This window comes from Aquarana catesbeiana, linkage group LG13 (genome assembly GCF_042186555.1).
Source record: "Aquarana catesbeiana isolate 2022-GZ linkage group LG13, ASM4218655v1, whole genome shotgun sequence".
NCBI lineage: Eukaryota > Metazoa > Chordata > Amphibia > Anura > Ranidae > Aquarana > Aquarana catesbeiana.
Window position 1 is genome coordinate 34,231,382 of NC_133336.1, and position 24,711 is coordinate 34,256,092.

At 42.3% G+C, this 24,711-nt stretch overlaps 1 protein-coding gene across 1 annotated transcript in view; it reads right to left on the reverse strand.

Annotated features, from left to right (window-relative positions):
- Positions 1 to 24,711, reverse strand: part of TOGARAM1 (TOG array regulator of axonemal microtubules 1) — an 89,811-nt gene that overhangs the window by 24,729 nt on the left and 40,371 nt on the right. The window contains exons 6-13 of the mRNA XM_073610115.1: positions 22,130 to 22,227; positions 14,345 to 14,491; positions 10,641 to 10,730; positions 7,435 to 7,589; positions 7,206 to 7,347; positions 2,806 to 2,892; positions 2,380 to 2,515; positions 72 to 177 (exon numbers count right to left, since the gene is read on the reverse strand). Coding sequence (XP_073466216.1) covers positions 72 to 177; positions 2,380 to 2,515; positions 2,806 to 2,892; positions 7,206 to 7,347; positions 7,435 to 7,589; positions 10,641 to 10,730; positions 14,345 to 14,491; positions 22,130 to 22,227 — 961 coding nt within the window. The remainder of the gene's footprint in view (positions 1 to 71; positions 178 to 2,379; positions 2,516 to 2,805; positions 2,893 to 7,205; positions 7,348 to 7,434; positions 7,590 to 10,640; positions 10,731 to 14,344; positions 14,492 to 22,129; positions 22,228 to 24,711) is intronic.

Genomic DNA, 24,711 nt, shown 5'->3' on the forward strand with positions numbered 1-24,711 from the left:
CGGCAGATTACATATTATCTTAACATGTCAGAGAGCATATAACTGCATACTCTCTAATACAACCCCCTTACCTCTTGTGCAACTGCAATCTTGAGCTCATGGAGCCTTTCAATAACAATATCCGAATGGAAGATGGACAGTGATCGTAGCAGATTCAAACCTTCGATCTTTTTCTCCCTGTAAATATATGCATCAAACAGAAAACCCCATTAATGAACATAAGGAGACATTTAAATAGATAGTCCACCCCTAAGTAATATTTCAATTTTTGGTAAATGCAAAAAAATCCTATTGGTTTCTTATATTGCCAAGCCAACTATTCCACCTGACCATTGGTTTGACCTCAGTCTTGTGGTAGCCTATCTATCAACAACATAATCATATATAAAGCTGTTAACTCTGGTACCATCATTTAGGTACCCTCACAAGCCTACATGGACATTCTCCATCCAGTCTCCATTGGGGGTAAAATAACTTTGCCCAGGTTCCATATACCAATGCATAGCAACTTAAAGTTGAACGCCGGGTACGATCCTTACTGCATGCTTAAGCTGGCCATACATGGATTGAAATTCAGCCAGTTCAGCAGGGACTAGCCAAATTTTGATCCATGTATGGGCACCCTGGTTGTACAGAAGTCGATCTACTGATTAACTTCCGCACAAGCTGCCTATTAAGATTTATCAGATCAATTGGTGCCTCCGGCTATAGCTGGCAACACTTGATCAGGGAAGTCTACCCACCATCAGAACACAATAGCACAGTGGGACTGATTCCCTCATCCGCCTCCAATGTGTGGATAGGGGTATGGTCTGCTTGGGACTGGTCCAGTCTGGAACAATGAAAGCACACATTTTAAATCAGAGTGGCACTGGGGAAGCCAACAACCACTGTAGTTTTTCGGCATTATCATTGCAATAGCCGCCACCCTCTGGGTCCTGTGTGACTCCCCCTCTGCACACTGACCACAGGGGGGTCAATTACTCTTCACTGCCACCATTCACAGAACGTCTTTTTTATTTTTCCAATACATGGCATTCACGAATTGAAAGAGGTGGAGATTGTACCATCACTGTCCCTCTTCTCCATCTTGTTCAATCAGAACATGTCTTGTATTTATTTAAAAAAAAAATACAAGCATTCTGTGAATGTAGGTGGTGCTAAGGAAATTACCCTCTGTAGTCCATGTGCAGGGAGGAAGCTACTCAGCACAGAACCCAGAAGATTGCGGCTTTTACTGCAATAGCGTCAACTACGACAGTGATTATCAGCTTCCCCACTGGCTCCCCAGGTATTATATATGCATACTTACATTGGTGCAAGCTGGATCAATGTAAGCATCCAATGGAAACCATTCCATGTAGTTCGGCTCTAAAGTGTATGTAACATGTAGCTTTAGTTTTTGGATACAGTAGAGAAGGGTTAGACACTATCAGGTTATTTTTGCTGTCCAAATACCCCCTAGGGACATTCAACCCTTTATTTGTCCTGGTGCCCAGTGTAATTGAGAGAAAACATGAAAATCCAGAACAGTAGTTGTCATGAAAGAGGTGAGGGACAATGTTCTAATGGGGACAAAATGATCCACTGTCAATGATGGAAACCTCCACAACTTTGGTGAGATTTTCTAGAATTTCCTGTCGCGTCTCTTATATAGGAAGGGAAAGGACATTTCCCCAGCTGGACACATGGAAAATAACCTCACAGGGGATGTTAACTTTTCCTACTTTATCCAAATAAAACATAAAAAGTTTAGAATCATATGTACACTTTAAAGCGGACCTTCGGTCATTTTTTCATCTTTCCATCTATTAAATCTTCTCCCCTTTTAACTTTGGATAGTAAAACATTTTTTTTTTTTTTTTTTACACAGCCCACTTCCTGTTTCTTCTCTTCATAAGCCTAGGTTTATGACATCATGCACAGCTGTCTCTCTAATTCTCATGAGAGTTTGCCAGGAAGGGAGGGGGGAATGAGTCATAAGAGGGCCAATGAGAGCTGCAAAGTTGGAGGTGTGTCTGTGTAAATCCAGGAAGTGAACAGGCAGCAGCTTCAGCTGCCCACAGTAAAAATGGGTGCAGCCAGACAGTGGAGGGAGATTTCTGCAGCATATTTGGAAAGTACAGAATCACAGTATATATAAAATAATATGCAAAGTGGTTGGAGGGAAGCTTGAGAATGGCAAAGATGTTTTTATTAGAAATTATGTGAGCAGACTGCAGTTCCGCTTTAAGGCTTCCCCAAACATTGCCTGGTATTGTAGTGATCATCGAACCTTGACAAGTCTTGCCCTTTTCGTCAAAAAAAATCAAATAAAAAAAACGAATACAAACATAAATTAAAAAAAAAAAAAAGAAATAATAGTTCCTGGTTGCTTACCAGTCATCGTCAGACAGAAGTTTAAACACCTCAATGATGGCCAGGTCTGGTCTGGGCAGTTCTTTGGGCACAGTAGCATCTATGACATCAGAGCTACGACTGATAGAAGATCTGTCTCTGTATGGACTGCGTTGTACTGTGAACATTAACACAAGTTGCCAGTTGATTTGATACAGGAGAAAAGGAAGACATTGCAAGCCACATAAGAAAATCTTCTGCCAACTACAGTCTATCTTGTTTCCTATACCCTCAGAATAGAAGAATCCTCAAATGGGAAGATCAATGTGCTTAAACTAAAGCTTTTGTAAATATGTCACATAAACCTACAACATCTATGTTGGCTGAAAACATATAAATCACACTTTGTACATTGAATAGAAGATCTAAAGTATTATGGATGCAGTGAGATGTTCTGGCCTTCTATACCTGGGGATTTCTTCACGCTGGAACTTCTTTTTAAAGATGGCGGACTGATAGCTAAGTTTTCCAGACCGTCTGATTGTGGTGTCCAAGCTGGAGCAACGACAAAACAAGAAGAGAGTTGAAAAGAAGCGAGCAGGAAGCTTGGCACATGTCAATAGGTTATGTCCAACTGTACCCTCAAGTGGTTGTAAACCCTTACATACAGTGGGGAAAATAATTATTTGATCCATTGCAGATTTTGTACATTTGCCCACTTACAAAGAAATGAAGGGTCTATAATTTTTATCATAGGTGTATTTTAAATGATAGAGACAGAATACCAACCAAAAATCCAGAAAACACACATAATACAAATGTCATAAATTGAGTTGCAGTTCAGGTAGTAAAATAAGTATTCGATCCCCAAGCAAAACATGACTTAGTACTTGGTGGAGAAACCCTTGTTGGCAAGCACAGAGGTAAGATATTTCTTGTAGTTGGTGATCAGGTTTGCACACATCTCAGGAGGGATTTTGGTCCACTCTTCTTTACAGATCTTCTCTAAATCCTTAAGGTTTTTTGGCTGTCGCTTGGCAACTTGAGGTTTCATCTCCCTCCATTCTTTAGGATTAAGGTCTGGAGACTGGCTAGGCCACTCCATGGACTTAATGTGCTTCTTCTTGAGTCACTTCTTTGTTGTCTTGGCGGTATGTTTTGAGTCATTGTCATGCTGGAAGACCCATCCATGATCCATCTCCAGTGTTCTGGCTGAGGGAAGGAGGTTCTCATCCAAGATTTTACAATACATGGCCCCGTCCATTGGCCCCTCAATGCGGCAAAGTCGGCCTGTACCCTTAGCAGAGAAACAGCCCAAAGCATAATGTTTCCACCTCCGTGCATGACTGTAGGGGTGGTGTTCCTATTGTCATAGTCAACATTTTCCTTCATCCAAACACGGAGAGTCCAGTTAATGCCAAAGAGCTCAATTTTGGTCTCATCTGACCACAACACTTTCTCCCAATCCCTCTCTGAATCATTTAGATGTTTATTGGCAAACTTCAGACGGGCCTGTACATGTGCTTTCTTGAGGGAGACCCTGCGGGTGCTGCAGGATTTGAATCCATGGTGGCATATTGTGTTACCAATGGTTTGTTTGGTAACTGTGGTCCCAACTGCCTTGAGATCATTCATAAGCTCCTCCAGTGTAGTTCTGGGCTTATGATCATCACAAGGCAAAATCTTGCATGGAGCTCCAGAGGGCGATCGATGGTTGTTTTGCATTTCTTCTATTTGCTGATGGTCTTGTAGCCCATTCCAGCCTTGTGCAGGTCTACAATCTTGCCCCTGATGTCCTTTGCCAGCTCTTTGGTGTTGCCCATGATGGTGAGGTTTAAATGGAAGAAAGAAATTCTGTGGACAGGCATCTTTTATACACATAAGTTTTCGTTAGGAGCACGTTCTTAAATTGACAGAATCTGTGTACCACATGAGCACATAGAGACAGAATTATTGTTGGTTGGTAGGGGATCAAATACTTATTTTACTCACTGAATTGCAACTCCATTTATAACATTTGTATTGTTTTTTCTGGATTTTTGGTTGATATTCTGTCTCTATCATTTAAAATACACCTATGATAAAAAATTATAGACCCTTTATTTCTTCGTAAGTAGACAAACTTACAAAATCTGCAGGGGATCAAATAATTATTTTCCCTACTGTATACCACGTGAAGTGACTGGCCTCAGGTGACACACAGAGATTAAACAAATCTTCCTACATAAGTTGTACCTGTTTATCTGCGGTCATTGCTTCTCTACAGCCAAAGTGCTGAATTTATAAAGCTTGCCTGAGAGTTGAGAAAAAAGGGTGGAGAGCTGAAGTTACAATCTGCAGAGCTTAGTGAGGAGAGCTCTGACAGCTGATTGGAGGGAAGAGACACACCCCCTCCACACAGAAACAAAGCTGAGGCTTCCAATCAACTGAAGATCCCTCCCCTGTCATTATTTTTCTCTTGGTGTCAGAAAAACTTGTCAGAAGTGATTCATCTTGATAGCAGAAAAAGGAAGCAGCAGACAGAATTCACACTTAATGCTCTTAATTGACAGGGATAAGCTTTGTTCATATTTCATGTCTGAGGTTTACAACCAATTTAACTACCATAAACAAGTTAAGGGGACCCTCTCACATATTTAAAAAATTGCAGGAAAAAAAGCAGAGAAAAAAAATATTTTAAATGCTTACTTGTATTGTTTTTGCTTTCCATAAATTTAATTTTCCTTCACTTGCAATGTACCTTTGAACCTGCTAGAAAATTTGACTACTCCGGGAAGAGTCAAATTCCTAGCATAGCCCCCTTCCTCCTTGCATGTCATAGCCCTATCCTCTTCTGGAAGGGTCTAATTACTGTAAAAGAATGAAGAGAGGGCGCACCAACCTTGCTCATTACCCAAGTAATATTTATTAAAATCAAAAAGAAGGAAACATACTCACAAACAAATGGATGGTAAAAGCATATCAGAGTCCACAATGGACAAAAAACAACCAGGTCACCAGGACTGTGTCCAACACACCGGAGGACCTTCCAGATGGCTGACACATTTCGGGGGGATCCAAAAAAAAACAAACTAATTGCCAGTCTGGCATGAAGAAGGAACCAATGAGTTGTTCCGAAACGCTTCCTGCCCCCTTTACATAACTTCTGGTTTGCGGTCCCTGCTGGCTGTTGGTCTCCTACCGCTGAAGTCATCTCCGGGTCTTGCGGTCCACACTGATCCCGGCAGCGCGGTTCATCCCTTGGAGTTTCTACTGCTGCGGCTTCCCTCTGCTGGCCAGATTGGGACTCCCTGTTGCATTTCGGACCACTTCTAGGACCTCCATAACTGGGACCACCCTGATGCTGGACCACCATCCCTACACATTACCATGATGAGCCCTCTTTCATCTGATGTCTTGGAAGTGTTTTTAACCCTTTGGTCTATTGAAGTTTTTTTAATGCTGCACTTAGAGGCGCCTCTTTTTGTTTTTATCCTCATCAGAGATTGCTTTCCTCTTCGAGCGCTGCCCTATTGCTTGAAGACACCATGTTGCCTGAACTGCATCCATCCTTACTGCGGACAATTCTCTGCTCAGTCCTGTTATTCAGAGCGCCCTACACACACTTTTTTTTATCTGGTTCATCTTTATAAGAGAAGTAAAGCCTATTTTAAGATAATTTTCTAGTCATGCTCCAGTGAATTCAGGTATTTCACTAGTATAGCCATTTTCCTGTACATTCCAAAGTCAAGAGGTCTGGATCTGGAAATCATTACTTTTACTTTAACAGGAATGTTTCAGCAATAGTAATGAATGAATATTTTGTCTTTAATTATTAACTTAGCTGACTTACTGAAGGTCTTCTATTCACCCTTATTTCATGTCACCTGACATTTTAACTGCAATGTGTGTGACCTCAGGCTGCACACTGAGAGGAGGAGACACAGTGAGGTCAGGCAGTTGATAGGTCAATAAATTTGGGATTTCAGGTGACCTATGTCACATCAGTGGCACTTTCACATCAATGATATTTTCTTTATTTCTATCCTTACAGGTTTCCTTTAATGTTGTCCCAACCAGCGGCTCATGGAAGCCTTTCAACAGCATTGGACCGGGGGGCCTTGGACCCACCAAAAGAAATAAGTGCTGGCTCCTACACTTTTACAATAATGTATAAGCCAGCATTAAAGTTAGGGGGTCGCATAAAGCAGTTTTATTTATCTGATCAACTACTCCCTTGGCAGTTAGGGCTCTTCCCTACTTCACTATGCCCTAGCAGTGGACTGTCCCTCAGCAGACTCATGTTCATTGCAGGACTGTCTATCAGCAGTGGACTGTCCCTCAGCAGACATATATTCATTGCAGGACTGTCCCTCAGCAGACTCATATTCATTGCAGGACTGTCCCTCAGCAGACTCATATTCATTGCAGGACTGTCCCTCAGCAGACTCATATTCATTGCAGGACTGTCCCTCAACAATGGACTGTCTCTCAGCAGACTCATGTTCATTGCAGGGCTAAGGCTGTGCTTTGGATTTGATGACATCAGAGGACCTACGACTGCTGGAGCATAGGGAACAAATGGCTGCGGAGACCGGTCTTACAATCTGGAGGGAGCCTGCAGAAATGAAGGGCTTTTTGCAGTCCCAGATGTAAATATGGGCATTTTACCCTTTAAGTGCAGGGGAAGTCCAGCTGAAAGGAAGCTTTTTTTCATTCCCTGAAGTTCAGCTTTATGTAGAAGGTGCTCTTAGCAGTCACATTTTTACGGTGTTCTATTTATTGACTGCAATGTGCTGGGATACTTTGAGATGGGCTTTCAATAGCTCTCTCTCTCTCTCTGAAAACCTGGTGCATTGCACACGTCAACAAGCAATGGAAATACTCACAATCTCTACGTGCTGGACTTGGGTCCGTCTGGGAAAGTCTCTCTCTTTTCTCTGAATCCTTATACTCTGCCATTTCCTTCAAACTATTCTCGCGTTTCTGCCTCATCTTGTCCCGGGCTGATTTGGAAATTGTTACTTTAACCTGCACAAAATAAACTATGTTTATAGGAGCACAAACCATTAATCCAATCTGCAGATAAAACATGTGGTGCACCAATCATAATCTCACATCATTTTCCACTGGTGGGTTGTTCTGCTGCACTGCTCTGCCATAGACACCGGTAGGAGGTTCGAAGCTGTGCTTTGACGAACTCGAGTCCTCTGGGGTGGAGAAGGAAGCCTGACTACGTGACTGAGAGGCAGTGGGAAGAGTTTCAAACACACCTTTAAAAAATAAAATCTATTTAGTGCAATGTTAGCTTTAAGACTGCTGTTGGCACAGGGTAGAAACACATAAAAATGACAAGTTCCATGACAATAGATGGTACCTGAAATTCCAAGAGTGTGCAACTGACCTACAATTTCCATTAGGTCTACTAACAACTATGTAGTGTAAAGGCCTACCCAAAGGGGCAGGGATCCCTGCTTCCAATGCCAGTCAAGACACTATCTGCACAGTAGTAGGTTACAGCATAAACTAAAGAGTGTCCTTACTTCTCCACTTGTAAAGTGGTGTGAGAATGTAATGTAATGTCCATTTCATTAGTTGTCTTCCAGTGAACCATGGAAGTCTCAAAACCCAGAGGACCTTAAAATGTAACCATTTTCAACTGCTAAGTTGGCATTTGCCCACACCCCTTCAAAGCCCTCTGAACCACTGTGATGGACAGTCACACACACACTGTCCATCACATATATAGGTGATGTAGGAATCCCATTCAACTTCTTAGCTGGAGTAGGTATTTGCCTATTAGAGGACCTTGGGCCCAGGGAGCTTCTGGACATTTAGGAAATAACAAAAAGATTTGAGATTGAGATATATATTATATATATATATACAGGGCTTGACAAATTTTCTTGGAATCTAGGAGCCAGCTAAAAAAGTTAGGAGCCAGGTTTTTTTTTAAACGACCGACAAAGCTTTATTTTCAATATAAAAAAAAACTAATCTTAAATTTACACAGAAAGACCGCCCCGCTAGCGGCCGAATAGCGCCACTAAAACGACGGTAAAGCGGAGCTAAAAATAGCGCCGCTTTACCGCCGACGCCCCCCGCAGCTCGGTGTGAAAGCGCTCTAAGGGTCCGATCAGGTCCGCCTGAAAAACGGACAGGCGAACCTGATCAGACAGCCTGTGGGAAAGGGGCCAAGCAGGGCGATAACAAATAAATTAATTTTAATTAAGAAAAAAAAAAAAAAAAAAAAAAAAAAAAACAGTTTTTACTTTAAAATTTAAATAAATAAAAATAAAAGCTATTAAGAAAAAAAAAAAAAAACAGTTTTTACTTTAAAATTCAAATAAATAAAAATAAAAGCTATTAAGAAAAAAAAAAAAAAAAAAAAAGGGCTATCCCCACACTCACTTTCTTCTCTACTTTGGGAAGGAGATGGGCGGGTAGTGAAAACAGGCAAGTATCCATTACCATTATCCATTAGCATTGCATTAGCATTGCTGGTTGTAATACCAACGGCCACCACAAGATGGCGCCAGATTCCAGAAGGACCGAAGAAGGCCGCAAAGCCGCAGCCTCAATTACCGGCGGCCCGACGCGATCGCACGGGGGGGGGGGTCGGAGTCCGCACGGAGACAGGATACCCCCAGCTGTGCCGCCCCAGGCGCCAGGTCGCTAAATCTAGTCGCAAATGCGACCTGGCGCCCGGGGTTTGTCGAGCCCTGTATATATATATATCTATCAAACATGTGGAAGAAGGTGCTCTGGTCAAAAGAGACCAAATTTAAACTTTTTGGCCTAAAAGCAAAACGCTATGTGTGACAGAGAACTAACACTGCACATCACCCTGAACACATCATGGTGGTGGCAACATCAAGTTGTGGTGATGCTTTTCTTCAGCAGGGACAGGGAAGCTATTCAGAGTTGATGGGAAGATGCATGGAGCCAAATACCGTATATGGAAATCTTAAAAAAACAAAACTGTTAGAGACTGCAAAAGACTTGAGACTGGGGCGGAGGTTCTCCTTCCAGCAGGGCAACAACCCTAAACATACAGCCAGAGCTACAATGGAATGGTTTAGATCAAAGCATATTCATGTGTTAGAATGGCCCAGTCAAAGTCCAGACCTAAATCCAATTGAGACTCTGTAGCAAGACTTGAAAATTGCTGTTCACAGACGCTCTCCATCCAATCTGACAAAGCTTGAGCTATTTTGCAAAAAACGGGCAAAAATGTCACTCTCAAGATGTGCAAAGCTGGTAGAGACCTATCCAAAAAGACTTGCAGCTGTAATTGCAGTGAAATGTGGTTCTACAAAGTATTGACTCAGGGGGGGCGGAATACAAATGCCCCCCCCCCCCCACACACACTTTTCACATATTTATTTGCAAAACATTTTGAAAACCATTTATCATTTTCCTTCCACTTTACAATTATGTGCCACTTTGTGTCAGTCTATCACATAAAATTCCAATAAAATACATTTACGTTTTTTGGGTGCAACATGACAAAATGTGGAAAATTTCAAGTGGTAGGAGGAATACTTTTTCAAGGCACTGCATCAGGCCGCAAAAAGAATAAATTCTGCCAAAATAAAAAATCATGTAGACACCTTGTGGGGTTTGCATTTAAAAACAGAAATCTGTGAAAGGTTCATGCAAAAACCCTGGGGGCCAATACACCATGCAGCTTTAATCTGCATTTGACTACCGTTATTTTAAAAAGGAGAAGTGCGGGATTACAAAAAAACAAACTTACATACACGCCTTTGCAGATGCAGCATCAGTTCAATGCTGCAGCTGTCCTCCGTCAGCTCCAAGACCAAGAACTGAGCAATCACATGACCACTGATCGCTCTGTTCTCGGTCTTTACTCAACAGAGAACGGTGACTGACAGTCACCACTCTCTGCTCTGCCCCTCCAATGTTCACTGGAGTTCCTGACCGTGCAGCCGGGTGTGGGAGCGGCTGGCTCAGGTTCTCAGCACCAGACACTGAGCTAGCTGGCAATCAGGCATCTGGGCGGATACGGATCTTAAAGTTGGGATCCTTGCAGAGCTTGGCCCAGCTCTGTGACCCAGAAGAGAAGTGTGGCCAAAAGAGCTTTGGCCATACTTTTACTTAAGAGATTCAAATATCCATAGTTATACCTGTATCATCCAAGTTTTGCAGTTTTTAATTCTGAGATAAGAAAAGCTATGAATCAATGTTACTATTTATTTTTCCCATCAAATAAGAGGGAAATGAGCCACAACCCAAGGAACCCCTAGGGTTTCTTGAAACCCTGGTTAAACTGGCTGCTATAGCGTATTATATACACATACCTTTTCCAATCACAGCTACTGAGTCATCAGACAAGAGACTTGTTACATCACTGTCAATCTGCTGAAAGCTTGTAACTGACCCGGTAATTCCTATATGTGTGGGTATATAAAGAGAAAATCAGCAAGAACATTCAATAGAAGTGCTTAAATTAAACATTTTTATAGCCCAATTAGCAAGAGACCCATTTATAACAAAGAGCTTACAACTAGGGTTGCACCGATACCACTTTTTTAAGACCAAATACAAGTACAGATACTTTTTTTCTTTAAGTACTCGCCGATACCGATACTTTTTTTTTCAATGTCATTTGAAAGAGGCACTAATATGCAGAGAAATAAAGAGAAAAGGGCGCACCAGCCATGTGCATTATCTTTTGTAAAACATTTATTGAGTAAAATGATAAAGGAAATTACTCACAAGCAGTAGTAAATCATGTGCCGTAAACCTTGGACATCAACTAACAGCGAGAGGTTAAAATGATGAACGAAGCCTTCCAAAGGTCTTTTAGAGAAATATATAGCACTGCTTGCTAACGCGTTTCGAAGGGCTCGTCCCTTCTTCATCAGAGCTCAGCAGTGACTAATATGCAGCACTGATGAGGTGTGGACTGTGTCAGTAGTTTATTTGTTTTTTTACAATTTATATTATTTTGGTAATTTTTTTTTTTTTTTTTACAATGCTTTCTTTTTTGGGGGGCGGGGGGTGAGCGGACGGTGTCAGTGGTTTTATTTTCAATTTTTTAAATTATTTTTACTTTGAAATATTACTTTTTTTTTTAATCAACCCTGTTGGGGGGGGGGGGGGGGGGCTTTGGTGACATATCACAGAGGTCTAATCAGACCCCTGACATCTCCCCTTTGAGGCAGGAAAAGGGACTGAGGACACATATTCCCTAGTCCCTTTTGCTGCAGCCACAGCTGCACTGAAGGTGAATGGACAGGAGACAGAAGCTCCTGTTCTCATTCATAAGCTGAAGCATCATAAACACCGTTTACGATGCTTAGTTTTGAATGGACAGTCAGTGACTCTGTCCATTCAGAAAAGAAAGGAGCCGGTAAATTACATATTTACTGGCTTCTTCCTCTCCATCCTGAAAGATCTGGGACAGGGGAACAGGAGGGGAACAGGAGGAGAACACAGGGGGACTGGATGAGCACATAAGGGACAACGAGGGGGACCATAGGACACGAGGGAGACCAGAGGACACAGATGAGCTCGCGGAGGAGGACACGGGGGGGCCAGGGGGCGACACGGGGAGGGGGGGCACAGGATGAGCACACGGAGGACAGTCAGAAAAAAATCGGGAGAGGAGGAGAAGTGATGACATCATCACCGCTGATGACATCATCACGATGACATCACCGCTGATGACATCATCACGATGACATCACCGCTGATGACATCATCACAATGACATCACCGCTGATGACATCACAATGACATCACCGCTGATGACATCATCACAATGACATCACCGCTGATGACATCATCACACTGACATCATTGCTGCTGACATAACCACCATGACATCACCGCGGATGACATCGCCATGACATCATCACCGTTGATGATGTCATCAGCGGTGATGTCATCGCGATGATGTCATCATGGGTGATGAGGTCATCGTGATGATGTCATCATGATTGATGATGTTATCCATGGTGACAATGTCACCGTGATGTCATAGTGATGATGTCACCAGCTGTGATGATGTCATCGTGATGGTGTTATCAATGGTGATGATGTCATGGGGATAACGTCATGATTAATTCCATCAACGATGATGATGTCATCGTAATGATGTCATCAGCGGTGATGATGACATTGTGTTGATGTCATCAACAGTGATTATGTCATGGTGATTATGTCATCAGCGGTGATGATATCATGGGTGATGTCATGATTAATACCATCAAGATGATGTCATCAGTGCTGATGATGTCATGGTAATGATGTCATCACCATTGATGATGTCATGGTAATGATGTCATCAGTGCTGATGATGTCATCAATGGTAATGAGGTCATCAATGGTGATGATGTCATGATTAATACCATCAAGATGATGTCATCAACGGTGATGTCATCATGATGATGTCAGCAACGGTTCTGTCACCATGGATGATGTCATCGTGATGATGTCATCATGGGTGCTGATGTCATCAACGGTGATGATGTCATTGTGTTGATGTCATCAATGGTGATGGTGTCATGATTAATACCATTAAGGTAATGTCATCAACGGTGATGATGTCATCAATGGTGATGATGTCATCAGCGGTGATGTCATCGTGTTGATGTCAACGGTGATGTCATCGTGATGATGTCATGGTGATGAAGTCATGTTGATGATGTCATCAGCGGTGATTATGTCATGGGTGATGATGTCATGATTAATACCATCAAGATGATGTCATGGTGATGATGTCATCAGTGCTGATGATGTCATCATGGGCGGTGATGTCTTTATGATGATGTCATCATGGGTGATAATGTCATCTTGAGGATGTCATCAACAGTGAGGATGTCATCAACAGTGAGGATGTCATTGTGGGTAATGATGTCATTGTGGGTAATGATGTCATCAACAGGGTTGATGTCATTGTGATGATGTCATTATGATGTCATCAATGGTGATGAAGTCATTTTGATGATGTCATCAACGGTGATGAAGTCATGGCGATTATGTCATCAATGGTGATGATGTTATGGGTGATGATGGCATCAACGCTGATGAAGTCATGGCGATGTCATCGTCGGTGATGATTTCATTGTCGGTGATGATGTCATCACCCGTGATGATTTCATTGTCGGTGATGATGTCATCACCCATGACGACATCATCACAATTACATCATCACCCATGACGACATCATCCTGATGGTATTAATGATGATGACATCATCACGATGACATCACCCATGATGACATCACAATGGCATCACCGCTGATGACATCACCATGACATCATCGCTATTACATCACCACAATGACATCACCACCATGACATCCTCACAATGCGATCATCACCATTGATGACATCATCATGATGGTATTAATCATGATGACATCATCACCCATGACATCATCATGACGTCATCACCCACGATGGACATTATCTTCATGGTATTAATCACGAGGACATCATCACGATGACATAATCACCGTTGAGGACATCATCATCACTGTTGAGGACATCATGACATCATCATCATGATGACAAAGCAAAGTCTGGCGAAATGCGTTGGAATTTGAGGACTTATATTACCAACATGCTTTTCTGGTGTATGAATGTACACAATAATCTATCAGCACTAGTATTGTTTTTAACAATCAATATGTACACTGGATAAAATTCTTTTGTTACCAATAAATAGTATGATTTCATTACAAATGGTTTTGTGTGTGGCCTGTACAGTCCGAGATCCTTTTTTGTTTGCTTTTCTAAATACACAGAATTTTCTACCCATACAACACAAAAATAATTGACAGCAGCCATATGATGGGAAGTCATCGAATGAATGCTCATGTATACATCTTAGCTGTAAACAGCTGCATGGTGCTTGACAAACCACTACACTACTTAATAATTCAGCAGATGATTAGGACAGCAATACTGCAAGTCATCTTCCTGCAAAGACTTTTAGTAAGGTACACCTAGGATTGCAGTAGGAGTGACAGTAGAATGACAATTTGTCACTTGCCTTTAATGGGCCTTGGTGGCTTTGGTGGATGTCTTGTAAGAATGGGAGCAATCTCTTTAGAACTCTCTTCTTCAGCTTCTGCAGGCCCATTCCTGTAATTCATCCGCTGACCAATCACTCTTACAGATTTTTCACTGGCAAGGTTTCCTAGGAATTTAAGAGAAAAAAAAAGCATTGTTATAGTTGCCATATGTGTGATAACCAGGGTTTTTTTCCCCTCAGAGAATAGGTGTAGGTACCCCCCCCTTCTGGGTCTCCCCTGGTCTCTGCCCCCTACCCACCTTAGAGCAACGTTCCTTAGTTCCACCCCCTATCCACCTCCCAGTACCACCCCTTTAAGAGAATACAGAGCCAAGTATCATTTTGTGGTGCCAATAAATTTGTATGGAATTTGTTAATTACAAGGAAAGCAGTAACTTAGATCACCCCATCCACCCAATAGATGCCCATCAACAAAAGATCTCCCAGAAACAATAGATCCCCCCCATCAACAATAGACACCTCGCAAAAAATAAAATAAAAAACAACAACAGTAGACCCACCACACCAAACAAACCTCAAAAGGATTTGTCCACCAGAAACAACAGATCTCCCCAGAAGCCAGCTGGGCTGGCAACAGACCTCTCTCTCAACAGCAAATTCCTCCCGGCAAACACTGACCCCCCAGCAACAACAGATCCCTCATCGGCAACAAAAGACTCCCTCAGCCGCCGGCATCAATGAACCATCTAGCACACTTCAGCCTCTCTTGCCATTACATACATTCGGTGTTGGAGGTGCCAGAACTGCGGTCCCCCGTGTTCCTGCTGAAAAAAAGTCCTGGTGATAATATACCAAGAGCAAAAAATTTACCGGACCCATTTTTTAAATATTTTATTTTATCTTTTCATGTGACAACACTGAAGAAATGACACTTTGCTACAATTTAAAAATAGTGAGTGTACAGCTTGTATAACAGTGTAAATTTGCTGTGCCCTCAAATTAACTCACAGCCATTAATGTCTAAACCGCTGGCAACAAAAGTGAGTACACCCCTAAGTGAAAATGCTAAATTGAGCCCTATTAGCCATTTTCCCTCCCCGGTGTCATGTGACTCATTAGTGTTACAAGGTCTCAGGTGTGAATGGGGAGCAGGTGTGTTAAATTTGGTGTTATTGCTCTCATTCTCTCATACTGGTCACTGGAAGTTCAACATGGCACCTCATGGCAAAGAACTCTGAGGATCTGAAAAAAAAAATTGTTGCTCTACATAAAGATGGCCTAGGCTATAGGAAGATTGCCAAGACTCTGAAACTGAGCTGCAGCATGTTGGCCAAGACCATACAGCAGTTTAACAGGATAGGTTTCACTCAGAACAGGCCTCGCCCTTGGTCAACCAAAGAAGTTGAGTGCACATGCTCAGCGTCATATCCAGAGGTTGTCTTTGAGAAATAGACGTATGAGTGCTGCCAGCATTGCTGCAGAGGTTGAAGGGGTGGGGGGTCAGCCTGCCAGTGCTCAGACCATACGCCGCAAACTGCATCAAACTGGTCTGTCGTCCCAGAAGGAAGCCTCTTCTAAAGGTGATGCACAAGAAAGCCCGCAAACAGTTTGCTGAAGACAGACTAAGGACAATGGACATGGATTACTGGAACCATGTCCTGTGGTCTGATGAGACCAAGATAAACCTATTTGGTTCAGATGGTGTCAAGCGTGTGTGGTGGCAACCACTTGAGGAGTACAAAGACAAGTGTGTTTTGCCTACAGTCAAGCATGGTGGTGGGAGTGTCATGGTCTGGGGCTTCATGAGTGCTGCTGGCACTGGGGGGGCTACAGTTCATTGAGGGAACCATGAATGCCAACATGTACTGTGACATACTGAAGCAGAGCATAATCCCCTCCCTTCAGAGGCTGGGACGCAGGGCAGTATTCCAACATAACGACCCCAAACACGTCTCCAAGACGACCACTGCCTTGCTAAAGAAGCTGAGGATAAAACTTATGGACTGGCCAAGCATGTCTCCAGACCTAAACCCTATTGAGTATCTGTGGGGCATCCAACATCCTCCTGCTCCGTGATGTCGTCATGGAGGAGTGGAAGAGGACTCCAGTGGAAACCTGTGAAGCTCTGATGAACTCCATGCCCAAGAGGGTTAAGGCAGTGCTGGAAAATGATGGTGGCCACAGAAAATATTGACACTTTGGTCCCAATCTGGACATTTTCACTTAGGGGTGTACTCACTTTTGTTGCCAGAGGTTTAGACATTAATGGCTGTGTGTTGAGTTATTTTGAGGGGACAGCAAATTTACACTGTTATACAAGCTGTACACTCACTACTTTATATTGTAGCAAAGTGTAATTTCTTCGGTGTTACATGAAAAGATATAATAAAATATTTACAAAAATGTGAGGGGTGTACTCACTTTTTTGAGATAATGTAAATAGGATAACAATGGGTTTAGAACCCTGTGCGTGTTTTTTTTTTTTTTTTGCCGTGTCTGTTCTAGGAGGTTTCACCCTTTTTTTGTGCTGGGGACTGCTGTCACAGCAAATGAAAGCGAGTTGCCACCAGACCCGGAATAAAGTGGTCATTTTTCAATGGAGACTCATGCTGCAGTGACAGCAGTCACGAATTTCCATCACTTTGGGGAGATTTACATTTGCTTCCACCACAAAAAAATGCAGGAAAAATCTCTCCAATGAGACATAGGTCTCATTGGAGACAAGGGTTTTAGTCATTCCTTACTCTATCCAAAATGAAAAAAAAAGGGTGCAGGAAGAGGGTGTTAGTCTGCGCCCTCATGTAGTTGAGCTTGGGCAAATTTGGAGAGCCTCTTAGGCACCGCTACAGAACTTCAACTGACTTTTTTTTTTTCTTTTTTTTTAACTAATGTTGGTGCAGCAGTAGTATTATGCAAACTCCAATGGGCAAAAGGAATTAATGTAAGTAGGTTGGAGGAAAGGATATGTACCAGCATGAAATAAGTGTGGAGGAACCAAAGCACCAAACATCCTTACAACCTCATGGACAAACCACACCTCCATGAATCTTTATGTACCATCTTTACAGGCCCAAAACTTTAGAAGAAGCAGAGGTCTGGATTAAAGTAAAATTGTCATGAAATAAAATACAGGAGCTGCCATCACTGCCCATATACCTAGAATATTAGTTTCCCTGAGCTCACCTTCTAGCTTAAAGTGTTACTGAAAACACAACAGTAAAATCAGTGTGTATATGCAGTAAAGCATGCTGGTCGGTGGTGACCAGCATGCAAAAAAAAAAAAAACACCCGCCGCCAGTCCCCCAGATCCCCCCGCCCGATCGGTCGAACCCCCCCCCGCTTGATAGTCAGCCCACCAGCCACGAACTTAACAAATCTAGGTAGCAGGCAGCACTTCCTCATCAGCTTCACCCTGCGTCTCCTCCTCTGCTTCACGGCGGCTTCCCCTGCGTCTCCACCTCAGCGGCCAATATGATCGCGTCTCCTCTCGGCCAATCGGGTCTCAGGACCCGCTTCCTGATTGCCCGGGAGGAGAATCAGGAAGACAATAGCGAACGTTAATTGGCTGTTGACGCACATTTGGATGGGCTCAGGGTGCAGTGCTCTGCGCCCTGAGCCCACCCTTTTAAAGCCAATTAGAGCTCTAATCACGTGCTTAAAAAAAAAAAACCCCATTAAAATCCATGCATCCGGCACCCTGCATGTAGATTAGGGGCTGGGCGCATAGACTAGGGGGACAGCGTAGAAAAAATTATCCGCACTCCGGTTGTTGCTCTTAACATTTCTTCATTTTATTGAATAGCCACAGTGAACAAACGCAGATTAAGTTAGCTGACGCATTTCAGCCTATAAGGCCTTAGTCCTTATGACTAAGGCCTTATAGGCTGAAACGCGTCAACTGACTTAATCTGCGTTTTTTCACTGTGGCTATTCAATAAAATTAAGAAATTTTAAGAGCTACAACCGGAGTGTGGATCATTTTTTTCTACATTACTCTACTCAGCCAGCGACTGTGGATCGAGCACCTGGGAGCTCTGCTATCTATGTGGTATATGGGTAGTAGCACTGACTTTTCTGATTATACTAGGGGGGCAGAATCAATGCGTTCCTTATGGACGGGCCGCCATTGATGCTGGTTATACTCGCTGTGGAACTTAAGGGTTTAATCCTGCGCATTGTGTACAAAAGCCTTTTGATCCTCCCCTACTTCTGTGTATGCGCTGTAGACTACCTCAGCTCCCGGGACAGAAACTTTCTGGTCCTGGCCCCACATTTATTATTTACCATCGTGCTCCATTATACGCAAGTACTCAAGATTGCCAATGTCTGTCCTTTAATGCTATGTTTAGTGCCCTATTAGATTAATTATACTTTGTTTTTTGTAGATATTCTTGAGCATCCGCCCCTGAGGAAGTGTTCACACACGAAACACGTTGGAAAATTAAGATGCAGTCATATGCCCTAAATAGGAAATAATTTAGATATACTATATCTAATTCATTATGTCTACATACATATTGTACCCTTAATATTGTGATATGCCTTTCAGACGACATGAATTCACATAATTTTACTAACCCATTTTCTCTATTTTGTCACGTGCTGTCAAGCTGACATGTATACATCTATGATGTTGTGTATATGTGTAATATAATATATATATATATATATATATACACACACACACACACACACACACATATATATATATATTTATCTTTACACATGTTTTGTACCATTGTTATGTATTCCTATATCTATTTATGCCTATTAAATTTGTCTACATACTATCCAACCTCAACAAGTCAATAGCCTCATTTAAAGTCCCAAACTCCTTTTCTGTTCAATTGAATCAGGGATGGAGGCACATTACCATATGCCTCATATAAAGTCCCACCAAAACCCCCCTCATATTTTATACACTTTTGGAACATGCTACACGCTCCACCTGTTTTTAGGGTGGAACATGTAAGATGTTCCAGCAACTGCATCTTTCCCCCAACTACCCACCCTCAATGGTTGGGGCATCTCCTCCCCAAACCCGCTGTCACCATTTGAAAACAGTGCGGCTGTTCGGGGCTCCGCCCACACGGCTGCATCATTCATTGACAGTTACCTGTGAATAAATGACTACAAGAACAGTCAGCCATTGCTTGTAGTTTTCTATCCTGTGCGAGGGCACAGACGAGCACCCGTAGTCCATTGATCTTCCTGCTCTCGGGTAACTGTCAGCCCGTATGAGGTACGGGCAGACAGCTAGGCTAAAGCCTCGTACATGCGATCAGATTGTTGGCCAACAAAGCGTCAGACTTTTGTCCGAAGGGCATGTGCCAGGAATTTGTCTTGCATACAAACGGTACACGATTGTCGGCCAACAAACACGAACGTAGTGACACACTACGAGGAATTTCAGCTCTTGGGCACCACCCTTTGGGCACCTTGTGCTAATGTCGTCTTTGGTGAGAATTGATTCTGAGCCCTGCATGTTTGTACTTTGGACTTTTGTGTGACGGACTTGATTACACATGATAGGAACATCTGACAACAGACCGTTGTCCACCGAAAATTCACTAGCCTGCCATGTAAAGTTGGCCAACAATTGTCTGATGGAGCGTACTAACAGTCAGGTTTTAGGCCAACAGTCTGTCATCACACAATTCCCAGACGAAAATCCAATCGTGTGTACGAGGCTTAAGAGTCTGCATAAGCTGGACATTTCACCCATGATCTGCTACTCACGGGTGCAATGCTCTGCAGGCGCCTTAGAAAAAATAAATACACATTTTTTTACCTGCAAAAAAAAATTAGCATTTTTTTTTTTTTTTTTAAAGGTGAATCTATCCTTTAACCCTTGCAGCTTGATGGGAGACCCACTGGTAGTTTTGAACTTTTCCTGGAATTCTGATGTAATATATGAAAGAAGGCTGAATAAAAAAAAAAAAAAAAAAAAAGGTTTTTTTTTGTCTGGCCTAGAGATTCTAGAGATTCAATAAACAGCAGATGAAAAATATGAAAACTAGCAAAGGATTATTAGGAATCTGACAGAACTGGTTTTCTGTTGTAGCACCCGGTCCGAACCTTTATCTCATACACAACAGAAAAATAAACACAGCAACATTTCTGAGGGATGAATGCCAAGTAATCCCGGGCTTTATTCTCTGTGTCAGAGAGAAATATACGGCTCTTTAGGAAGCAATGTGTAAAAGGAGTGACCTTTACAACTCTGCAGGCTATAATCATGAAATAAAGGAATACATGGCCTTTACTACCAACAGCAACCACATTTCAGCTGTCAGATTAGGTGACTCTTGCCTGCTTCCAATAGGGGGAAAAAAATAATTTTTTTTTAACCACTTGCTTACCGGGCACTTTCGCCCCCTTCCTGCCCAGGCCAATTTTCAGCTTTCAGCGCAGACACTTTTTGAAAGACAATTGCGCGTTCATGCTACACTGTCCCTAAACAACATTTTTATCATTTTTTTCACACAAATTAGAGCTTTGTTTTAGTGGTATTTAGTTACTGTGGTTTTTTTTTCTAAACAAAAAAAAGACCAAAAATTTTGAAAAAAAAAAAAATCTTTTTTATAGTTTGTAATAAAATTTTGCAAACAGGTAATTTTTCTCATTCACCGATGTGCGCTGATGAGGCGGCACTGATGGGCAATGACAGGCACTTATACAGTGGGGACGGAAAGTATTCAGACCCCCTGACATTTTTTACTCTTTGTTATATTGCAGCCATTTGCTAAAATCATTTTTTCCTCATTAATGTACACACAGCACCCCATATTGACAGAAAAACACAGAATTGTTGACATTTTTTGCAGATTTATTAAAAAAGAAAAATTGAAATATCACATGGCCCTAAGTATTCAGACCCTTTGCTGTGACACTATATTTAACTCAGGTGCTGTCCATTTCTTCTGATCATCCTTGAGATGGTTCTACACCTTCATTTGAGTCCAGCTGTGTTTGATTATACTGATTGGACTTGATTAGGAAAGCTACACACCTGTCTATATAAGACCTTACAGCTCACAGTGCATGTCAGAGCAAATGAGAATCATGAGGTCAAAGGAACTGCCTGAAGAGCTCAGAGACAGAATTGTGGCAAGGCACAGATCTGGCCAAGGTTACAAAAAATTTCTGCTGCACTTAAGGTTTCTAAGAGCACAGTGGCCTCCATAATCCTTAAATGGAAGACGTTTGGGACGACCAGAACCCTTCCTAGAGCTGGCTGTCCGGCCAAACTGAGCTATCGGGGGAGAAGAGCCTTGGTGAGAGAGGTAAGGAAGAACCCAAAGATCACTGTGGCTGAGCTCCAGAGATGCAGTCGGGAGATGGGAGAAAGTTGTATAAAGTCAACCATCACTGCAGCCCTCCACCAGTCGGGGCTTTATGGCAGCCCTCTGCCTGCCATTTTTTTCGGGCACAGCTTCCAGAGTTCACTTCCTCTTCATGCTAGGTTCAGTTCACACTCGTCCATGTGACTTTCAATGCAACTTTGGAGTCCAACTTTGATACGACTTTTTACACTCTGTAGCGTTGAAGTCCTATCAAAGTCGGGCCAAAGTGGTCTTGGAACCTTTTCTAAAGTCGGACAGACTTGTGTAGTATCAGTTAAGACAGCTCTCATAGGGAAACATTGAATTGCACATGTCATCTGATTTGGGGTCTCACAAGTCGGATCCTATGTCGCATCAGTGTGAACCGAGCCTTACTTGGGAGTAAATTATAAATTATTTGCAAGTTTTGAATAGTAAAATATTAAATTTGTAAAAAAATAATAAATTGTGACTATACCTTGTTGTAGGCTGTCCACCTTTTTCCCATTATCCTTACGAGAAGCAGAGGGAGCTCTTGGTCGTAATTTTGGCTTTGGAACAGAAGTAACTTCAGATCTGTATTTGAAAAGAACATTATGTGCAATGAAGAAGTGTATAATTACTAAGTGTTGCAAAGGATTGTTTAATGTGTTTCAAAGCCTTTCAATCCGACAGTCACTTTGACAGTGCAGGTCAAAACAAGTAAAAGGCTTCAGATTAGTTGCCGTTAGTAACAAAGACTTATTTTTACTCCATTTAAAAAAGGTATGACTCAAAAGACTTTGTGTATTAAAATGCCTTACAATAAAAACTGCCTGCCTTGGCTAGAAAGTCCAAGTATCATTTTCTAGATCACATTTGGATTCACAACTGGGAAAATCCACAATCCAGCAAATGAGGACACTTGTTCTCTTGACAGCTGTCTAAAGATGCCCACACACCAATAGAATTTTGTTTGAAAATGTTTGTTCTCAGAACGAAAAATTGGTATTCTAATGGATGGTCGTTTTCAACCGAAGTGACGAGAAAATTCAGAGGAGCAGGATGGAATTTTTTTTCTTGAACACCATTCTGTGTGGTTTTTGTTCAGAAATAAAATTGTACATGTTGTAATGACACCCACGTTTAGGATCCCATTTAAATAGCAGGTCTGGATGAAATTTAAAGGGTGACCAGTGGCAGCCGGTGGTAATTTTTGGAGGGGAGGGTGGCAAACAGTACCACCCCCACCCCCCCGGTTGGTCTGTCAGTTGGGTGGGTCCGATGCACTTACCCCATCTATGGTGGGCAGCACTTCTCACAGGCTTCACCAGCGGCTTCCTTTGCTCTGCAGCGGCGGTTTTCCCTTCCCCTGCTCTCCACAGGCATCACGGCGGCTTCCGTTTCCTCCCTTCTCCTCGGCAGCCAATTGGGACTCTTCTCTTTTCGGTCAATCAGAAAACGGGTCTCAGACCTGCTTCTGATTGTCCGGATTAAGGATCAGTGTTTCAATAGCGAATATTCATTCGCTGTTGTAACACCTGGGTGGGCTCCTGGCGCAATGCTTTGCGCCACAAGCCCACCCTATTTTGAAGTCTATTAGAGCCTCTGACTTTAATCAGGTGCTTAAAAAAAAAACAAAACACCTCCGCCGCTGTAATTCACGCGACCGGCGTCCTGGAAGGGGCCAGACGCATGAATAGGAGGTGGCGGTGTCCTGCAAAATAGCTGCCTTAGATAGAGCATGTGGGTGGAGGCCGTGGATAGAGGGGACGGTGATCTGGCACCCCAAATGGACGGTCCGCCACTGAGGGTGACAAAATTAGTTGACTCACTAGGGTTTATTAACTAAAACTGGAGAGTACAAAATCTGGTGTAGCTGTGCATGTTAGCCAATCGGCTTCTAACTTCAACTTGTTCAATTAAGCTTTGACAAAAAAAACTGAAAGCTAATCTTCTATGCAGAGCTGCACCAGATTTTGCACTCTCCAGTTTTAGTAAATCATCCCCAGTGATGGCAAGAAATGGTTTTGTGACAAAGCTTTTTATTTATTATTTTTTATTTCTATATGAATGTTTGAATGAAAATCTAACTGTGTATGGCCAGTTTTAAAGAAGGTTGTATCTCCATTCGAAGAGTTTTCTATCACTTCCTGCTGTATATCTAGGACAGGAAGAGACCCAAAAAACAAACTTGATGTGGGTTTTAATACCATAGCCAAAACTCAAACAAAAGGTTTAGGCTTTAGATGTACTTTAAGAAAACTACTGAAGCATTAGTAAAGCTGGTTGGTCAGACAGAGTAACCTTTCCGTCATGTGACCTTGTTTCAGCAGGCTGGATCAAAAGACTTACAACAGTTCTCTGTGGGCATCCATGTAAGTAGGGTTATCATTTGCTTCCACTGAAGACTCCGTGATATAGCAAGTAGCTGTTCTGATACCAGTGAAGACCACACTTTCTACTAAACATCAAAGTAATACATTTCCAGTGACCTGTATGATCTAACAAACTTTCCACTGTGCTGGATTTACTCACAATTTTTCTCCATCTTGTTCTTCTTGCCATTTGTTATCCTATACCATGACCATTATTTGATGTCACTACTTCCACACTATCCACCTATCCTCTTTCCCTTTTATCCTCTTCGGTCTTTTCCTCACATCTCCTCATCCATCTCCCTTTTTCTGCAGATTCCTCACACTTTTTATTTTCACGTTTGAACCTGGGAGGGGGGGGGGGGCTATATTTTTTCCCCCTCTCTTACATAGTTACATAGTAGGTGAGGTTGAAAAAAGACACAAGTCCATCAAGTCCAACCTATGTGTGTGATTATATGTCAGTATTACATTGTATATCCCTGTATGTTGTGGTCGTTCAGTTGCTTATCTAATAGTTTTTTGAAACTATTGATGCCCCCCGCTGAGACCACCCCCTGTGGAAGGGAATTCCACATCTCTTACAGTAAAGAACCCTCTACGTAGTTTATGGTTAAACCTCTTTTCTTCTAATCTTAATGAGTGGCCACATGTCTTGTTAAACTCCCTTCAGCAAAAATGTTTTATCCCTATTGTGGGGTCA